At 48.2% G+C, this 20,330-nt stretch overlaps 1 protein-coding gene across 1 annotated transcript in view; it reads right to left on the bottom strand.

The window, feature by feature from the left end:
• ANO2 (anoctamin 2) overlaps positions 1–20,330 on the bottom strand; it is a 337,179-nt gene that overhangs the window by 225,101 nt on the left and 91,748 nt on the right. Inside the window, exons 7-9 of the mRNA XM_070788788.1 lie at positions 17,439–17,490; positions 5,525–5,580; positions 3,808–3,849 (exon numbers count right to left, since the gene is read on the bottom strand). Of these exons, the coding sequence (XP_070644889.1) occupies positions 3,808–3,849; positions 5,525–5,580; positions 17,439–17,490 (150 nt within the window). The remainder of the gene's footprint in view (positions 1–3,807; positions 3,850–5,524; positions 5,581–17,438; positions 17,491–20,330) is intronic.

Below are 20,330 nucleotides of genomic sequence, written 5' to 3'. Positions count from 1 at the left end.
GATCTAGGACCGAGGGTATAAAAGCTGCTAAAGGAAGTTATCTTCTAAGGTTGTACCCAGGACTCTCTGTAAGTGGGCAGGGAAGCCATGGGATATGAGCGGGGCTCGAGCCTCCCTCAAAAGACAGTAACAGTCCCTTCTCTGGGATGCTGAGAAAAGCAGGCGAGTCTGGCAGATATGGACTGAGGTGGCTGCAGACCCCGCAGCCCTGCTTTCTCGAAACGTGAGAAACCTCTGGTCTCCAGAGGGAGGGAACCTCTCACGAATCACCCTCCAGGAGGACCTGAGTCATAGAGACTGCAGGCTGCACTAGGCAGAAGGGGGCAGGGGGTGGGAGAGAGAGCTCTCCACCTAAGAGGCAGATCACTGGAACAGCCACAAATCTCAGGGAAGAGGGGAGGCGAACCCCGGGTACCAGCAGGATGGCCGGATCACCACTAAAGTCCCCCAGAGGAGTGATCTCCCATCAGTTCTCAACCATTCTGCACCTCCTCTAACACCAAATACAAAGGTTCTCCCTTGTACCTAACCAAAATCCTTCCCACAGCCCTCTTGAAGAACGCTAGACTATTACAATGTGACAAATACAAATACACGTGCTACACATATTCAGAGGTTTCAGCTCTTTCTTTCAAGATACCTCTGAGGCTCCAGGAGCGAAGCCAGCCCTGCAGTGAGAGGTCCCCCTGCCACACTCAAGAGGTCACGTCCACCTGGCTGCAGAACCGGCTGGGATTTGGACGCCAGGGTCAGTCCTAACAGAACAACCATTTAATGCAGAGGTCCCCAGCCTTCAGGACCTAATGCCTGAGGATCTGAGGTGGAGCTGACTTAATAGTAATACTTTGACCCCCTGATAGAAAGAGCCGACTCATTGGAAAAGACCCTGATGCTGGGGAAGATTGAAGGCAAAAGGAGAAGAGGGCAGCAGAGGATGAGATGGTTAGAGAGCATCACCGACTCAGTGAACACGAACTTGAGCAAACTCCGGGAGACAGTGGAGGACAGGGAGGCCTGCGTGCTGCAGTCCATGGGGTGGCAAAGAGTCAGACACGACTTAGCGACTGAACAACAATGTGCACAAAAAATGTGAAGCGCTTAATCCTGAAACCGCATCCTCGCCTGATCCGTGGAAAAACTTTCTTCCACCAAAACTGGTCCCTGGTGCCAAAAAAGGTCAGGGATCACTGAATTAATGGACATGGGAACCAGTCTCCTGGCCTTGCTGACTATCCATTTTCCAATCCAAATGGACAGAAAAAAAAGTTTTCAGTCTCATTCATGATCCTCTTACCTCCCATCACAGCAAATTTTATTTCCCTAAACATGACCCAGGCAGAGGAAAAGAAGGAGGCCAGGACTGGCTGGTGAACCTGAGGAAAAGTTCCAAGAAATGAGGTCCTTGGGGCCTCTCTGGTGGCTCAGCGGTAAAGAATCCACCTGCCAATGCAGGGAACACTGATCCAGGAAGATCCCACATGTCACAGAGCAACTGAGCCTGCGAGCTGCAACTACCGAAGCCCAAACGCTCTAGAGCCCCACAAGAGAAGTCACAGCAACGAGAAGCCCGCACACCACACCAGAGAGTAGCTCCCGCTCGCTGCCGCTAGAGAAAAGCCCACGCTGCGACGAAGACCCAGCACAGACAGATAAATAAATTATTTTGAAAAAAAGAAAAGAAATGGGCTTTTTGCCTTCCAGAGACACTTGTCCATCCTCACTGAGCATCGCTCGACATCAGGTTTGGGAAATATCCACTGAGATGCAGCTCTGCCCTGGAGGTCTGTCCCTGCCTGCCAGGTTCCATCCACCTCCCCAGCTGGGATGTGCACTGCCCTAAGTAAAACAATTCCTGGGGGACAACTTTCTGCTATGGGGTTTTACTGTTAACAATAATATAATATTATTCCAGACAAAGGCACATAGATTTTGGATAGCCTACACGTAGCTTCTCTCTGCCTCTGTGAGGATAACAGGGGACTGGCTGATTTCTCCCAGGAGTTCTGTGTGTTCCTGGTCTCTGGAATGTTCCTGTAAAATGCCTTACCTTGACGGGCGGGGGGTCACCACCCACTCAGCAAGAGGTCTCTTAGGTGGGCCGTGGGGTGGTGATCACCCTTTAAAGGGGAGGAACATGAGATGAAAAAATAGGAGGACAGAAAATGGCCGAGACCAGCGAGGTGAGATATGGGGAGAAAGGCTTCTCTTTGCCTTTAAATCTGATCCGGGACTTTTCAGGAAATTAAACCCCGAGACTATGAGCATCAGATAGAAAACAGATGAGGTTAAAACATCGAAAAACTGCAGCAGATTCCCTGGGCAGGCAGAAAGGGGGACATGTGTAAGCAATCACGGCCGTATTTCTGGAAAAGACCTTTTTATGTTTTTAATACTTAACACTTCATAACAGGGACTAATAGGCAGGATAAAAAGAAGGCTGCTCAAAAGCAACTTGGGGGATGAATGGTTTTCCAGACAACAGAGCAGGGGCAGGGAGGGTGTAGTCCTCATCACGCCCACCCTCGCCCACCCTCCTCTACTCACCAGAGTCACTTAAGCCTGGGAACCTGGCTGGAGAATGGCATGAGGGGGGCGGTCAGATGGACAGCTCCACTGAACAGGCTGGGTGATGCTTAGAGCATCATCCCTGGAGAAGAGAGTGGTACCCAGGCTCCCAGGGTATCAGCACACAGAGGAAACGGGATCTACGTGGACAGCTGGGGACAGAGCTGTCCAGGCAGGAGTTGTGCCTGACATAGGAGAGATTCTCCAATGGGACCCTTTTCCCTCCCCTAAATATAACCTTTCATTCCCAGCTGCCTGGAATACACAGTTTCTCATCTATAATTTGGGGGTCGCTGAACCTGTCTACCTAGAGAATAAGAGTAATAACTTAAAAGATGACCTTCCCCAAACAAGACACAATGGCAATGGCTATATGCTTAGTAGGAACATGGGATTTGAGGTCACAGGGGTTTTAGCTCCTTCCTGGTTGATTGTGGCAGTGTTATCATGGACAAGGTGTACCATCATCCTGTGCCTTGGTTTGCCCTTCTATAAATTAAGGCAGCAATCCCCAACCTTTCTGGCACCAAGGACTGGTCTCGTGGAAGACAATTTTCCCATGGACCAGGGTTGGGGGGGTGGTTTCGGGATGAGTCAAGCACGCGACCTTCGTTGTACACTTTATTTCTACTGGTGGCTCAGACAGCAAAGAATCAGCCTCCAATGCAGGAGATGCAGGTTCACTCCCTGGGTCGGGGAGATCCCCTAGAAAAGCAAATGGCTACCCACTCCAGTTATTCTTGCCTGGAGAATCCCATGGGCAGAGAAGCCTGGTGGGCGACAGTCCATAGAGTTGCCAAGAGTCAGAGGCGACTGAGTGACTAACACTTTCACTTTTGTTTCTATTATTATTACATCAGCTCCACCTCAGATCACCAGGAATTAGATCCCAGAGGTTGAAGACTCCCTAAATTAAGAGCTCTGAATGCTCAGTGTTTCTCAGCTAAAGCTCTCTCGTCATCAGCGGTGGGCACGCTGCCTTTGTGCACCACTGTTGGGGATATTTCAGGATGTGGCATCGCCGGTCCACCAAGCAAGGGATGCCAGCCGCACCCCGATACACAGTCATGTCAGCGACCACAAATGGCCCTCGAATTTCCAAATGCCTGGGGACAGGGGCTGTGGAAAACCGGCTGATACAGATAAGCAGTAAGTAGAACACCCAGGATGTGTCTATGCAGCCCCACACCCACGTGCGGTCCCCGAGCCCAGAGCCCTGGGCACAGCATCAGGTCGGCTCACCTTTCTGTCATTCATATCATCCCCTGGACTGTCATATTCACCCTGTGGGAGGAGAAAACAGAGAGCATGATCAAAAACAGAGAGACGGTTCCCTTTTAAATTTCCCGACGCCATCCTTTTGTTTCATTCCCATTTAAGAAAGGTCAAGGGCATGACCCGGAAGGAAACACTGGTCCACTTCCGTGGCCACCAGCACCTGCTGTGTGTCCTATGAGCTTACAGCGGGTGGCTCCCCTCACAAGCCTCGGAGCCTCCTATACCTGCTCACAGCAAACGGAGCGGCAGAGCCCACCCTGGAAGCAGACTAGCATGTCCTGGAAACCTGCCTTGCGCCCCATCCATACCCAGCAGAGCCTCATCTCACGTGTGCCCACAGCAAAGATGTCACCTGGGAAATCTCATCAGGCGCTCAGGGTACCCGCCCCAGGGGTCTCATTGGGTCCCACCATGCGGCAGATGCTAAAGTGACTGACCGGGTGGACAGGGCAGCCAGGGGACCCTGAGTTCATGGGCCAGTTAAGGTCCTCATGAGTCATCTTGAAGAATATCACTGTATCTTGTTATGGGGTGTTTATAACCCTGCCCCCAGCCAATGAAAGCCTTAATTAGTTTCTCTATTTTCTTAACCACACAACAGTAGAAGGAATTTTAGAGACCTCCTTCAAAAATGTCAAGATAGAGATGTGGTACATATACACAATGGAATATTACTCAGCCATTAAAAAGAATGAAATAATGCCATTTGCAGCAACATGGATGGGCTTAGAGATTGTCATCCTAAGTGAAGTAAGTCAGACAGAGAAGGGAAAATATCATATGACATCCCTTATATATGGAATCTAAAAAGAAATGATATGAATGAACTCACTTACAAAACAGAAAGAGACTTACAGACTTAGAGAATGAACTTATGGTTGCCAGAGGGAAGGGACAGTTAGAGACTTTGGGAAGGCCATGTACACATTGCTATATTTAAAATGGATAACCAACAAGCACCTACTGATTGCACATGGAACTCTGCTCTATTATGTGGCAGCCTGGATGGGAGAGCTGTTTGGGGGAGAATGGATCCATGTATATGTATGGCTGAGTCCTTTCGCTGTTTGCCTGAAACTACCACAACATTGTTAATTGGCCATACCCCCATACAAAATGCTTTCAGTATTAAAAAAAAATAAAAATTTAAATTAAAAAAAAAGTCAAGATAGAAAAAAGGACCTGACACTAACACTTAATACATGTTCCCATAGAAGGATGAGAAGTTTCACATCTAAATAAAAATCACAGAAAAAATATCGCATATAAAATATATATATAGTACCATATAACACTATCATATAACTATCACATATAATATTACATACATAATATCACGTATCACTCTCTGTCATTTGAGGGCCTAACGGTCCAGGCTGTGTATCATCACAGTCTGGGACCTGCCTCTCCGAATCCACCTTCCCCATCTCTCTTGTAACCAGCTTCTCACACTTTCCCCAAAATCAAGGCAGGGAGTGCAGAGGAGGCTCAGACAAAAACATTCACTTTTTTTTTAGACAGTTTGAGACAACTGGCAAATATCAAGCTGGGGATTACTGTCTTTCACACGTGGTCGGGAACCAGCCAAGGTGGTTCGATGCCATGGTTCCCTCCTGCCTGTATATTCATTGCTGCGTTGCCTGCAGGGCTCCACCTTTTGAGTGGTGGAGGTGGTACTCACATCGTGCAATGGGTAGGCAGCCTCATAGATATTGTTTGCTATCAGAGAGTTAATACCTGCAGGAGAAGAAAGATGAAAATGGTCACTGTAGGGCAGGACTTCTCACCTTGACCTTGGTCTTCTGATAAATATTAATGCCCCCAACCCCACCTCTCAGTTGAGAACTGGCTCCTGCTTCCAGATTCTCCCAGGCAAGAAGTTTCTTCCACACTTTACTTCTTAGTATTAGAACAATTTTTCATTTGCCAAATGCAAGGTTTTTAATCCCAAATGATTAAATATCAGGCATTGTGCTGTCATTCAGCCACTAAGTTGTGTCCAACTCTTTGTGACCCCATGGACTGCAGCACGCCAGGCTTCCCTGTCCTTCACTATCTCCCAGAGTTTGCTCAAGTTCATGTCTATTACATCAGTGATGCCATCCAACCATGTCATCCTGTCTCCCCTTTCTCCTTTTGCCTTCAATCTTTCCCAGCATCAGGGTCTTTTCCAATGAGTCAGCTCTTTCCATCAGGTGGCCAAAGTATGGGAGTTTTGGTATCAGTCCTTCCAATGAATATTCAGGGTTGACTTCCTTTAGGATTGACTCTTTGATCTCCCTGCAGTGCAGGGGACTCTCAAGAGTCTTATCAGGTAGGCTTTCTCAAATGTCATGTCCGTCCTGTCCTCACACACTTGGATCCCTGCAGCCCCCAAACCACCTCCACCACCTCCTTCTTCTCCTGCTCAGCAGCCACAGCAGTGCAGGAGAATATCTGTGTTCAGTGTCAGCATAGGAGTGACCATGTGGATGGATCATGGTCATTATAACCAACAAAAGTATGCATCAGAGCATCCCACCACGTTTTGCCTGAACTCATTTCTGCTCCCTCCCTGTTCCTTCGCAGCACCTATTACTGCCCGTGACTGATCTGTCTGTACCATTAGATCTCACAGTGTGATCTGAGGAATCCCATCTGTCCCCATGACCCTTTCAGGGGGGATCTATAAGGTGAGAACTATTATTTTTAAATATTTATTTATTTGGCTGAGCTGAGCCTCAGTCGCTGCAAGCAGACTCTCTTGTTGAGGCACAAGAGCTCAGTAGTTGCTGTGGCATGCAAGCTTAGGAGCCCCTCAGCACATGGGATCTTAGTTCCCCGATCCGGGATTGGACAGGAGTCCCCTGCATTGTATGGCTGAATCTTAATCACTGGACCACCAGGGAAGTCCCCTGAATGATTTTCATAATAGCACTAAGATGTTATTTGCTTTTCCACTCCTAGTCTCTCAAGAGTCTACATCGGAGTTTTATGATCTGTGATGACGTCAACCCTGACTGCTCACGGAATGGGGTTTGTGTATCCTTAAACTCTTCTTGGTTTTAACTTCTAATACAATAGATACTGATCAATACAACCCACTTAGATGAAAATGCTCTGAGTTCTCTCAATAAGCTTTTCTAGTGCAAAGTAAAGTTGCTCAGTCGTGTCCGAATCTTTGCAACCCCATGGACTGTAACCCACCAGGCTCCTCCATCCATGGGATTTTCCAGGCAAGAATATTGAAGTGGGTTGCCATTTCCTTCTCCAGGGGACCTTCCCAACCCAGGGATCGAACCCGGATCTCCTGCATTGCAGACAGACGCTTTACAGTCTGAGCCACCAGGGAAGACTTTTCTAGTGTAAAGAGGGCCACAAAGTTGGGAAACCACATAACAAGGGATCCATTTCTTTAAAATCCTGACTGTGTTCTACAGTACTGGGCACACAGCAGACCCTACTAAACAGCTGTACATCTGTACAAGATGCTCTTCTACCATCCCCTTGCCTTCATTCATGGTGTGATTCAGAGACTATAAAGAGCCTGTAAGCTCTGTGACTCGGGACAGGCTGCCCCGGGTCGCTGGCTCCCAGATGGGAGGGATTATATCTCAACAGCTCAAGGACTCTGCCATGTGGGATGTACATTTGGTGAGGGGGTGGGGGGGGGGAGGAGCTGGAGGGAAGGCTCTCTGGCACATGATGGTTTCCCTGGTCTCAAACACGCTTTCTGCCCTGAACCATTCTTTACAGAGAGGCTGTAGACAGCAGAGTGATGAGGGGGAACAACGTATGATGCCCAAATGCAAAGTCATCTGCATTTGCACCACTCTGGAGAGAGGACAAGGTTGGGTGGTGAAGTTCCACAACAGTGACTCATTAAAATTCATGGTTTTCCACCTCCTGTGCCCACTCGGTGCCCTACCACATGCTCAGAGCCTCAGAGGCTCTCGAACAATCCTCCCTCCACCAGCCCCCTCTTCCTCCAACCATGCCGCTCAGATTCCAGAGTCCAGCCAGGGCCCACATGGGAGCAGAGGGTGCAGGGGCACCCAGCAGAAGTGGCCACTCTTTCAGTGCATTGAGAGCTGAGATCTCAGTGCTGAAACATCACCCAAGGACCAGTACTTTCCTGATTTTACATTTCCTTCATGGCATGAACAGAAAACATCAGAAATACCAGTTTGGGGTGGTGGGCCACTGGAGGGTCGGTAAAGAGATTATGGGTTGGGGAGGGGTATCCAGGGTCTGAATGAGCTACAGATCTGTCTTCCTCTCGAGACTACAATTTCCCCCAGAGCATCATTAATCAGTTCAAGAGCCGTAACCACAGCCATAGGAAGCCACCCCACTGTCATCAAGGGAAGGGCTCCTAAGTCGGGAGGGAGCAGGGGGTGGTTCAAAGCGAAAGAGGAGCTGTCAACATGGATAGAGGCTGAAGTAGAACAGGCAGGGCTCCAGCCAGACTGCAAACCTACTCACTGGCCACTCAATCCTTGCAGTCACGCCCACCCTTTGGCTGCCATGGCAGCAGCATATACCCTGCAAACAATACCAGAACAGCATGGAAGCTTTCAGCAGGTGTGGAACTCTCCTGCTAATTCAAGGCTTTGCTCAGCACAATAGCCCAGGGTCTGAGAGCACTGGGCTGAAGACCTGAACTCTAGGGTCCTGTGGCCTGAGCCTCAGAAAAGACCTCGAATCGTCGGAGGTCTAAAACTATGCACCCTACCTCCCAAGGGAAATAAAGTTCCTTGGCACTCAATGCCAGATTCACTTCTAGAATACTGTTAACTGCTTCTTTGTTTGTTATTCAGTCACTCAGTCGTATCCAACTCTTTGCAACCCCATGGACTGTAGCCCGCCAGGTTCCTCTGTCCCTGGGATTTCCCAGGCAAGAATACGAGAGTGGGTTGTCATTCTCCTTCTTTGGTAGCCCCTAAAAGTCTGCAAGGTACCTGAGGCCAGGGAGCACGCCCCTCTCACTGGAGTCTCCTGCAGCTCCCACCTCACTATGGGGAGCACAGAAGGGGTCACGGTTGTTAGCCAGAAGAGGAAGCAGTCCTGTGGCGGGAGTGATCTCAGGATCTCTTCTCATTTATCACAGGCGTCCACCTTCCCACTACTCCAACGTTCTTTAGCAACCTGTCCCTGGCGGCTCCATGGTAAAGAATCTGCCTGCCAAGCAGGAGACTTGGGTACCATCCCTGGGTCAGGAAGATTCCTCAGAAGAATGAAATGGCAACCCACTCCAGTATTCTTACCTGGAGAATCCCATGGACAGAGGAGCTTGGCAGGCTGCATTCCACGGGGTCACACAGAGTCAGACACAACTAAGCAACTAAACAGCAGCTGATGAAGGAATCTTAAACCCTGGTTAACTAGTCTGCTTCCTAAGAGAGGAAGCCCAGACCAAGTATTTTTTGCCTTGGAGCCAAGACGATTCAGGTCATCAAACCAGAGCTCCACAACGCTGTAACAGACGATGTCTCTGCCTTGCTGCTGTGGGTCTCCCCTTTCTCAGGTGATAACATATGGGCCCTCCCATCAGTGGCTGCCAGGTGGAGGGAGGGGATGGCACACGAAAGGAGGAGGAGTGGGGGTGGGGGGGAAGAGGCACGCTGAAAAGTAACCACATATCCACAATTTCACCCAAAAATGAGCACCACTTTGGCCTCTCAACCACAGACTTCAGACACCAAGAATCTACTCCCAAACAAGCATGGAAATCAGTTTGAAAGAAGAAAATAATCAAACGTTTTCTTTTAAAAAAAAAAAAAAAAGAGTCTCTGCTTTGAAAATTGAAATTCTGAATTTTCCCCTTTCTTTTCAGCTAATTGGTTCCATCGTACACCACCCATCTGGCCAGAAACAGCAAAGCTTTCTTCTTCAGGATAATATCCAAAGGCCTTCCTTCCTGCTCAAGACTCGGGGGAGAGAGACCCCCTTTCCTGCCCTCTTACTCCCAGAAGTGGGGGGGGCCCCAGGAAGAAGGACGGATGTTTTCCATTCCCTCTCTCTCCAAAGAGAAGTGGTGCCTCAGCTCATACAAAGCATGGCTCACCAAGGACCTCTTTACTGATCCCCAAAGTCCCTTCAAGTCGCCAGCCTCTTCACACCTGTTACTTAGAACCATAATCCCCCGGGAAAAGGCTCATGTTTTCTCTCTGCCCAGGACTGGCCCCAGCTCTGCTGACCTAGCCAAGCCCAGCAACACCACCTCTCTGCAAACACAAGGTCAGGGTCAAGGACGAGAGTAGGGTGGACTCAGACCCTGGGGCTGATACCCAAAAACACCCTCATAATATAAAACCTGAGCTCTCTCATTTAGCTTCCAAGACATCTCTGGTTTCTTGGGCAGGAAGCACAGTCTATGGTCTGCCTCCCAGAGTGAGAATCTCATGAAATCTACCAGTGCCACCAGATGACAGGGTATCCTCTGTCCCCCAGCTCTGTCCTCTCCAGGCCAAGCATCGGGGCAGGTACTTGGAGGGACGGCGCTCAATTCCTGAAAACTCATTTGGTTTTGATTCCTTGCCTCCCAGAACCGGGCCCGTTCCCCCGGCGTTCCACTTTCATCCCTGTACTCTAGCCGGACATAAATCCAAACCAGAGCCCCCCAGACGGTGCATTTAACAGAGACTATATTTACCCATCACCAAATTGTCTTGACGTGTGCTTAATTACTTAAATGCCTTTAATCCCAAGCCTTTTCTTCTAACAAAATATAAACCAGCTCAGCTGGATGAATGATAAACCAGATGTTTACAGCACACAACACAGCCTGGCTTCAGTCAAAATAATTGAGACATCGTCTCCCGAGCAGGGAGAGGAGATGCCCAAAGCATACATTTGTTTAAATGCTCTGACACCAATATGTCTATGAATACATAGCTCCATCAAGCTGCTATTTTCTGTCTGTGAAAAGGCAACAGTTTTCATATGAAGGAACAGAAAAGGTGTTGGTCAAGGAGGTGTGATTCCAGGCATTCCAGGATGGCGTGAACTTGTATGGCCTTGACCCTGACCACCGATCTTATGTTAGGTGGATTAGGTGGCACCGTGTCAAGCTGAGCTAAGTTTGTGACGACTCACAGCCAACAACAACAACATCACAATCAGCCACCATCCTGAGGACCCCAGACTCACAAGCACACCCAGGCTCTGGATGTGGTGGGTGCATCAGCCCCCATCCCTCACTTCCCAAGTGACAAAAACACAAAGAGTGAGTTGTCTTGGGGAGGTTACAGGAGCTGTTGTTCAGTCGCTAAGTCGTATCTGAGTCTTTGTGACCCCATGGACTGTAGCACAGCAGGCAAAGTGTTAGACCATCACCAAATGCCCATCCCTTTTTCAAGGCCAGCTCCCCTCTCTTGTGCTAATGTTTACCCTCTGCCCCTCCTTTCACTGAAAAATAAAAAAAAAAAAAAGAAGAGAGAACATCCAAGAGATAGTACTGCTGGCTAGGACCCTGAAAGGGACTGGACACTGAATGCCCATATAGCAACTGTGAGAAAAAAATCACAAGAAAGATTAAGCCATTCACAGAGAAGACTGGGCTTTGTTTGAAGCTAGGGTCTTCATTCACAGAAGCTAGAGTCAGATCCCCAGGAGGCGAGCACGTGGGCCACTCTCCCCACTCCTGGACAGGGTAGGAAGCCTGTGGTAGCTCATGGTGCGCTCATCCTGTCTACCTGTAGAGTCCCTAAGAGGCACCTGGGGAGCAGGTTAAAAACAGTTTGTGCACCTGGAGGAAAGTCAGTCCCTCTCTGGACCTGATTGGCTCCCACAGAAAGAAGACCATGTTGCTCCTTCCAATCAAAACCTAGGGAATATCAGCGCTTGAAAGAAACTTCAAGAACATGGAGGGGTCCCTCCGTGGGTTCAAAAGGGGAGAAACAGGCAAAGTGAGGAAACGTGACTTGACCACATGTTCTTGGTCCCACAGCTGGAACTGGTGCTTCCCCAGCCTCTCCCCCCGGCTCTGTCTCCTTTAGAAAGGCACCCTCTCCCCTTCTCTCTCTGAAATCAGTGAGCTCCCAAGGTCCACTGGTTTTTCCTGGGTCTGGCGGGTCAGAGGGAGGCAGGAGCCTCCTCTCCACACAGTCACCTGCTCCCGTCCTCGGCCCAGTTCTGTCCTTCTCATCACCAGGAACCCCTCCCCTGTCTCACGGGCCCAGAGATGGTAACAGCTCCCCTGTTGCTGATTCTAGGTCACCACACTGCCCTGACATCCCCAACCCCCTACCTGTGCCTCTGTAAATGGTCTCTCTGTTGATACTCCTGCCTTGAACGATGCTCATTTGAGTGAGTCATCTGTTCCTGGTGGGACCCTAACCTGATTCTCTGCAGTGGCTGGCTCCCTTTATGTCTTCTGTATTACTTGCTTTCCCTGTAGGCATCTCTCTTGTCAGACAGTCACATGGCTTATTCACTCCTCTCAAATGTAAGTTCTGTAGGGGCAGGGATCTATCTCTGACCTATGCCCTACTCTAGTCCCCAGGTCTCAAACATGAATGACACACAGCATATGAATAAATATTTGCTGAATGAATGGACATCCCAGTGGGAAAACCTAAGCTTCCACTTTCACTGGAAAATCTTACCCAATAACTTCATCCATTTATTAACTGATTAATTACAAGATCAGTGAAGAAGAGCCAAGAGACTTGGGGTTCAGCTGGGCTCCAGATTTCTCACTTTGGGCTGGATGTTCATCTCTCTGTTGTGAAAGTAGTTAATATCCATTGAACCTATTCTGCGTGGGAGTTTAAAGGATCAAATGAGATAAAGAGTAAAGAGTGTGAAAGTGCTTTGCAAAGCATACAATGACAAACGTGCGAGGAATCCTTACCTTGGATATAGGGAGAAACTCTTATGTGCAGAGACCTCTTATCTGGTTATCTCAGCTCTCACAACAGAGAACCCAGGGGAAAACATTATCTAGGTCTCTCATGCAGCCATCCCTCAAGGTCCTGCCCCCAATCACAGCAGAATCTTCCAGACCCTCCTTCAATGGCTTTTCCCTCTCTCTTTATTGCCAGTCCTAATAAGCTGGTTTTTCTGTGTCCCAAATAGCAACGCAAACCTTGAAAAAGCAAAACTCAAGGAGGGAGGTTACCTGAGTCCAGAATTCAAAAAAATCAGACAGTGGGGGCAAAACAACTCCAATAACACTTTTATAATCCTCGAAGAAACATAAATAAATTTATGTTCTCAGGGACTATGCTGAATCGTACATATATTTACATATCCCTTTATAGAGACTCTGTGTTTATATCATCTGTATTAGAAAGCAGGGAATTATATGAGAGACTTTAGAACAATTTCTATATAAAAAGATGTTGCTGAGGACCTTAAGTGCTACCTCACTGAATGTATTCCCCTCTCACTTAGGTTCAAGGTCAAATTTGCAACCCAACTGCAGAAACTAGAGGGCCGTATGGTTTGAATATGTCTTTCTATTTTTTCCTCCTAGTTTCAACATTCTATTTTAATTTGTGCTTTTCCTGGTTCTTATTTTTTAATTTATTATTTATATTATGCTGTTTTATTGTTTTTCTTGTAAGCTACCTCTGAAATTTTGTGGAACAAGACAGGAATATAAATAAATCAATACATACACCCTGCATATATAATGCTCTGCAAAAGTAGGCATTCAGAAAAACATACTTTCTACAAAGAAGATGATAATACCAGATGAATGGAAGCATGTCTGAATTATTATTATCTTTAGTCTTATTTTTCCATCTTCTATGAATATTTCTGATCTTTATCATCCTTTCCATCTCCTAATCTCTACTGTAATTGAGAACAGTGGGGAAGGGAATAAAGCTTTGTAAACTGGTCACAAAGGTAATGGTAAATACCACATAAAGGGTAAATCTGAGGCTGAAAGATCAATGAAAATACCTTGGAAAACAATTCCACGCACGATCCCATTCTTCCTTTTTCTTTTACTTTTATGAGGCAAACCTCCTCTGGAGGAAATCTAAGCCAGTTCTAGCCCATTTGCGTTTCTCTATAAAACCAGAGAGAAGGGCAATAAAATCAAAATTGACCCACAGCTCAAAGGCCTGCATTATCCTGAGGACTCACAATGTTATCACATTCCTCTTTCTTTCTGAACTTCTAAGTAAGATGGTAAGTCAGCCAAAAAGCTGAAAGGGTGCTGGATTTTCCCAGGCAGAAATCAAACAACCGGAAAATTGGCCTTCAGCATCCTCCTCTGCTGGGAAACACAGTTCAGTCACACGTCTCTTGTTAGGAGCTAATAAATCATCCGCGACTACCGTGGAAGCCGCAGCGCGTGAAGACTCAGCCTGACTCCATGCCTAGGTCTCTGCATCCAGATTGTAGCGGAGACAGGATCAGAGTGAGGGAACCCAAGTTCTCGTCCCAGTTCTGACAGTGTCTCAGTATGTGACCTTGAATGAGCCATCCATCCTGTGCCTTTGGTAACTAGAGATAATTCCTGACCCACCAGCTTTCCCAGGCAGCCATGAAACTAACACTAGACAATATTTTGGGGCCATGCCCCGCAGCATGTGGGATCTTAGTTCCCCAACCAGGGACTGAACCCGCCCTCCCTGTATTGAAAACTCAGAATCTTAACCACTGGACCACCAGGGAAGTCCTAACACCAGATAATTTACGATGATACTTAGATGCATCCATGGGAGTGGGCTGCTCTGAATCTGTGTTCCCTTTCGCCCTCTCTGAACAGTTCTAATATCATACCTACCCGATCATCTCATAATTATCTGTTTACATGTTTGTCCACATGGCTAAACCAAGAGCCCCATGAGGACAGAAATTAGGTCAAATTTATCTTGCCATCTCTCAGTTTCTAAAACATTATTTGACACTGAGCATGCACTTAATAAATGGTTTCTAAATGTCAAAAAAGAAAGAAATTGTTGAAAACTACTCAACAACAAAATCCTTAAGATGTCTGACTTTGTGGCATCACACACACACACCCCCAGATGCTCAAAGGTGGGAAATAAAAACTGGCTGTCATAAAGTAGATGGTCTCTAATGACCTTTCACCAATCTAGAGGCAGCCCACAAAATAAACTTCAGTTTTTAAGGACTTTCCAGGTTACAAAACAAACAGTTTTCTATCCAGTCTTTACAAAAACTTTGCAAGACAGATCATTCTCACCCCGATTTACCTAAAAGGGAAAACCGAGTTGGAGAGAATTGAAGTCATTTGTCCACAAACACCCATCATTGGGAACTCAGCAGTTACTGCTGTGAAACCAGCTGGCTGGGCACATTTAATTAGTTCAATAAAGCAAGTCAACTGAGTGGAACACGCAAGGCACCCAGCCAGGTGCACTGGGGGATAAAAGACGACCCAGACACATCTCAAGGACTGTCTTGGGAGTCTAAGCCACAGAACATAGGCATCAAGAAAGACACGGAACTTATGGGAATTCCAAGGAGAAAGCATACAGGAAGAACCAGGGGACAGAGCTGTTCGGTCTGGAGGGTGGGCCCAGGTGAGACGTGGGCTAGGACATTCCAGCAAAGGGAACAGAAAGAGTAAAACCAGAGGGTAGTCATGTTAACAGGCAGAAAAGAGGGAGAGACAGAGAGGGCAAATGAGGAAAGAGATGGAAATGGACATAGCGAGACACTGATTTCAAAGTTCTGGGAATATCTCAGTGGAGGTATCTAGCCAGTCGCTATAAAGATGGGTGTGGAACGGGAGCCGGGAGAAATAGGAATTCAATGCTGTAAGAATTCGGTTCAGAGTGAGAATGAGGAGTCCAAGGAATGTGGAGAAGACAATCTTGAAAATGGGGGAGGAGGAAGAGGAAGCTGAGTGTGGTCCAGGAGGAAGAAACAGAAGGACAGCGATCAGTGGGTCAGTGGCCCCTCCCTGGATCTCAGCTGTCAGAAGATGGAGGTTCAATGAACAGGTCTTCATTCAGTAAGATGCAAGAAGATGGAGGAGGAGGAAAAGGCCATGAAATGCGGGCAGTAAAAGATCACTTGTGACACCCGAGGAAGCAGTTTTGGTCCAGCCAAGGAGGATGTAAGGCAAGTTAATACAACTGAAGAGTGAACTGGATTAGCGGTGATGGCAAGTTCCAGGACTTTGACAATGAAAGTGAAAGCTACTCAGTCGTGTCTGACTCTTTGCGACCCCATGGGCTATACAGTCCATGGAATTCTCCAGGCCAGAATACTGGAGTGGGTAGCCTTTCCCTTCTCCAGAGGATCTTCCCAACCCAAGAATCAAACCCAGGTCTCCCACATTGCAGGCGGATTCTTTACCAGCTGAGCCACAAGGGAAGCCCAAGAAAACTGGAGTGGGTAGCCTATCCCTTCTCCAGGGGATCTTCCTGACCCAGGAATCGAACTGGGGTCTCCTGCATTGCAGGCGGATTCTTTACCAACTGAGCTGAGTGATGGCAAATTCCAGGACTTTGACAGAGGCCACAAGAAAACACTAGATACATCTTCCGATCTCTTGCTGCCTCGGGTGGTCCTCAGCTATTGTTGTTCAGTTGCTAAATCATGCTAAGTCACAAAGTCCCTGCAGCACCATGGTCGCAGCATGCCAGGTGTTGCCATGCTGCAACATGCCAGGCTTCCCTGTCTTCCACTGTCTCCCGGAGTTTGCTCAAACTCATGCCATCCAACCATCTCATCCTCTGTTGTCCCCCTCTCCTCCTGCCCTCAGTCTTTCCCAGCATCAGGGTCTTTTCCAGTGAGTTGGCTCTTTGCATCAGGTGGCCAAAGTGTTGGAGCTTCAGCTTCAGTATCAGTCCTTCCAGTGAATATTCAAGGTTGATTTCCTTTAGGATTGACTGGTTTGATCTGGCTGCCTACTTTATTATTCCCTAGACTTTTCTCTAAATGACTCTTTTCAACTCAAAGCTGCCTCAAAAGTGAAAGGTCTACCACCTGAGTGACAAGTGTTCTGAGGGATGAGTAACAACAGCCCCTTTGGAAAGAGCCTTCCACCTGCAGGGGGACCATATGGACAAGACACCTGAGCATGGATGTAAATTCATGGTGTCACCCCCCCATCACCTGTGTCCCTTCCATCATCCATCAGTGTCCCAACTGCCTACCTGGTACCCAAATGCTGGGGGTCCTGTTTCAAACACAAACACCCCCAGATTCAAAAATCAAACCACAAGGCAAACAGGTTCAGTCAGACATGGTGACAAGGATGCTGAACTCAGAAGAGGCATCTTCAGACTCATCCGCCCTCCCTGCTGGTTAGCTTCTTTAAACATCAAGGCAGAGGCTTGGACTAAAAGGCCACTAAAATGTCTTTCTTCTCAAAAATGAACAAAAACCAGCCACGATTTGGGCAGTTATTGAAACATTTTGGAGATGGTGAAAAGAAAGCAGCTGAACTTGGGATCAAGTGGAAGGTGTCAGCGTGGGTTCAGGGAAAGGAGAGGAAGGACAGAGACCCGGGGTGAAGGCTGGGGGGCAGCCCCAGACCCATGAGAAATGGGACCCCCTCTACACCCGGGGGCAGGTGGGGCGCCCCCTCTGTGTGGGCATCTGTTTGTCTTGCTCTCGTCTGTTGCAAGGCTGCCCTGGCCCCCCATCAGCACGGCCCGTGGTGGGAGGGTCCTTACCCATCGTGTTGTTGGCTCGAGAGCAGGTTGTGCGCTTCAGGATCTCATGCACCTAAAACAGACAACAGCGAGGCTGTGAGCACCTGGGCACGTGCTGCAGCCCGGCCTGGTGCGTGTGTGTGCAGGGCGGGGGGGTGGTACCTAGGCAGGTGCCAGCTCACAGACTCCTGGTCAAGCCCATACAAACAGAGCATCTAACCTCCTCACATACACGCCACACCTTACCCCCCCTCCCAAAAAATGAAGAAAAGGCTGTATGTTGACTGAAGTTACAGGAAGGAAGGGGACCCCAGACCCACACCCCTCTGCGAGGGCTTGGGAAGACACTTGTGGGGTGGGGAGAGGCAAGAAGGAGGGGTGCCCTCCCTACCAGCCCCAACAGTGCCTTGCTGCTGAGGGGTCCTGGGCAAGCTCCGGGCAGGTTCTGAGGGCCCATGGTCCCCTCTGTAATAGAGCTGTCTCTCGGAGATGTTTGGGGGAACCATGAAAGTGCTTTGGGAATTGGGAAAGGGCTCCCTATGTCTTGGTCACTGGGAGTATTACTTCTCTGCTTTTTGCCTGAGCATCTTGCCTCCCCAGGCAGAGTAGGTCTCCCAGGTCCTCAAGACTCCACGTCTCAGAGAGTACCTTGGGTGCATAGTGATGGCTGACCAAGGACCACTGCTCATTAACAGATCAACAGTCCCTGAGTGGGGAGCTTGCATGGACCCTGTCACTCACTGTGAGGGCAGAGTGCTGAGAGCATCCGAGCCAAGGAAGCCCAGGGCGCAGCATAAACCTGCTTGCCAACAAGTGCCCTCCAACGGGTCCCAAGCCTGTGCCCAGCTCTAAGGAGGTGCCAGGGACAGAACTCTGTGCCGGGACATGTGACTGGTCTGCCCAGACGGCCACAGGGAAGAGGGCACAGGAGACGGGCCTAAGGAGATGCGGGCAAGGTCCTCAGACCAAAGTCCGGGTCAGAGCAGATCCCAAGACAAACCTCAAGCCTCTCTCCCTCTGTCACAGAGTTGGGTGGACTGGGGAATGAGCAGGAGGGGAAGGAAGATGCCTCCAGGATGAGAAAAGATGTGTTACTTCATCACCATTCACACTCCCACATTCCAGCCACAGACCAGGAGTGGAAAATAAATGACTTCCAGCGGAATGGGGCCCAAGAATGTTTAATTCACTTATAACACGGTGCGGTATTCAACAGCAATAATAATTAGGAACAGCATTTATATGGCAGTCCATTATTTTACAAGCACTTTGCAATTATCGGGTAATTTCCACGACTCCCTATAACTTCCCCCCCAAGACGTGGGACCTGAGCCGTGGCGAGAGTTAAACTGCTTGTAACAGCATCAGTCAGGACAATGGGAGGTTCATGCTTTTTTCCATAGGCAGATAAAAGAAATCATATGGCCATTTTAAATCTTCCTAGAACACCAGGCCAAGGGAACTGGAGTGTTTTCCTGCACATTCTGCAGGCAGAGTCAAGGCTATGTTTTCAGCATGACTTAGAAATGTTCTGTAGCTTCCTGCACTCCTCAGTCCCTTCTCACCCTGCTCATCACCTGCTGACATGGAAGTCCCTCTAAGCTGTTGCTGTCCTTCAGTCCCTAAGTTGTGTCCGACTCCTTGTGACTACAGCACGCCAGGCTTCCCTGTCCATGGACTACAGCATGCCAGGCTTCCCTGTCCTTCACTATCTCCCTGAGTTTGCTCAAATTCATGTCCATTGAATTGGTGATACTATCTAACCATCTCATCTTCTGCCGCCCTCTTCTCCTCTTGCCCTCAATCTTTCCCAGCCTCAGGGTCTTTTCCAAAGAGCTGGCTCTCTGCATCAGTTGACCAGAGTACTGGAGCTTCAGCTTCAGCATTAGTCCTTCCAGTAAATATTCAGGGTTGATTTTCTTTGGGATTGACTGGTTTGATCGCCTTGCTGTCCAAGGGACTCTCAAGAGTCTTCTCTAGCACCACAATTCAAAAGTATTAATTCTTTGGCGCTCAGCCTTCTTTATGGTCCAACTGCCACATCTGTACATGACTACTGGAAAAACCATAGCTTTGACTAGATGGACCTTTGTTGGCAAAATGATGTCTCTGCTTTGTAATACGCTATATAGGTCTGTTATAGCTTGTCTTCCAAGGAGCAGAAGTCTTTTAACTTTGTGGCCGCAGTCACCGTCTGCAGTGATTTTGGAACCCAAGAAATTAAAATATGTTTCTGTTTCCAGTTTTTCCTTATCTATGCCATGAAGTGATAGGACTGGGTGCCATGATCTTTGTTTTTTGAATGTTGACTTTTAAGCCAGATTTTTCACTCTCCTCTCTCGCCTTCATCAAGAGACTCTTTAGTTCCTCTTTGCTTTCTGCCATTACAGTGGTATCACCTGCATATGTGAGGTTGCTGATATTTCTCCTGGCAGTCTTGATTCCAGCTTGTGATTCAATCAGCCTAGCATTATTTTGCATGATGTACTTTGCACATAAGTTAAATAAGCAGGGTGACAATATATAGCCTTGATATACTCCTTTCCCAGTTTTGAACAGTCAGTTGTTCGATACACGGCTCACCCTCATTCCTCCTCCTTATTTGAACCTAAGTCCTTCCCGAGGGAAACACAATGCCGTGTTTCCACTGTGATCAGCATTCCTGGGGCCCATCTTTCTCTCTCCTCTTCTGTCCGTAGGCTCTCCAGGTGGGTAGAGGACAAACAAATAGTGAACAGAGATGCCCTACAGCTCAGACTGGGGCCGCAGGGTCCAAGCCCTAGGCAGATTTTCATTAGAATCAACCATCCTGCAAAATCCAGAACCCTGGCTTTGAAAGGGAAAAAGACAGTAGGAGAACACTGGAAAATGCATGGCATGCCTGTATCCCATCTTTCCTCTAGACCCTGTGCA

The sequence above is a fragment of the Bos indicus genome, chromosome 5 (genome assembly GCF_029378745.1).
Source record: "Bos indicus isolate NIAB-ARS_2022 breed Sahiwal x Tharparkar chromosome 5, NIAB-ARS_B.indTharparkar_mat_pri_1.0, whole genome shotgun sequence".
Classification (NCBI taxonomy): domain Eukaryota; kingdom Metazoa; phylum Chordata; class Mammalia; order Artiodactyla; family Bovidae; genus Bos; species Bos indicus.
This window is presented reverse-complemented; position numbering and strand designations above follow the sequence as displayed.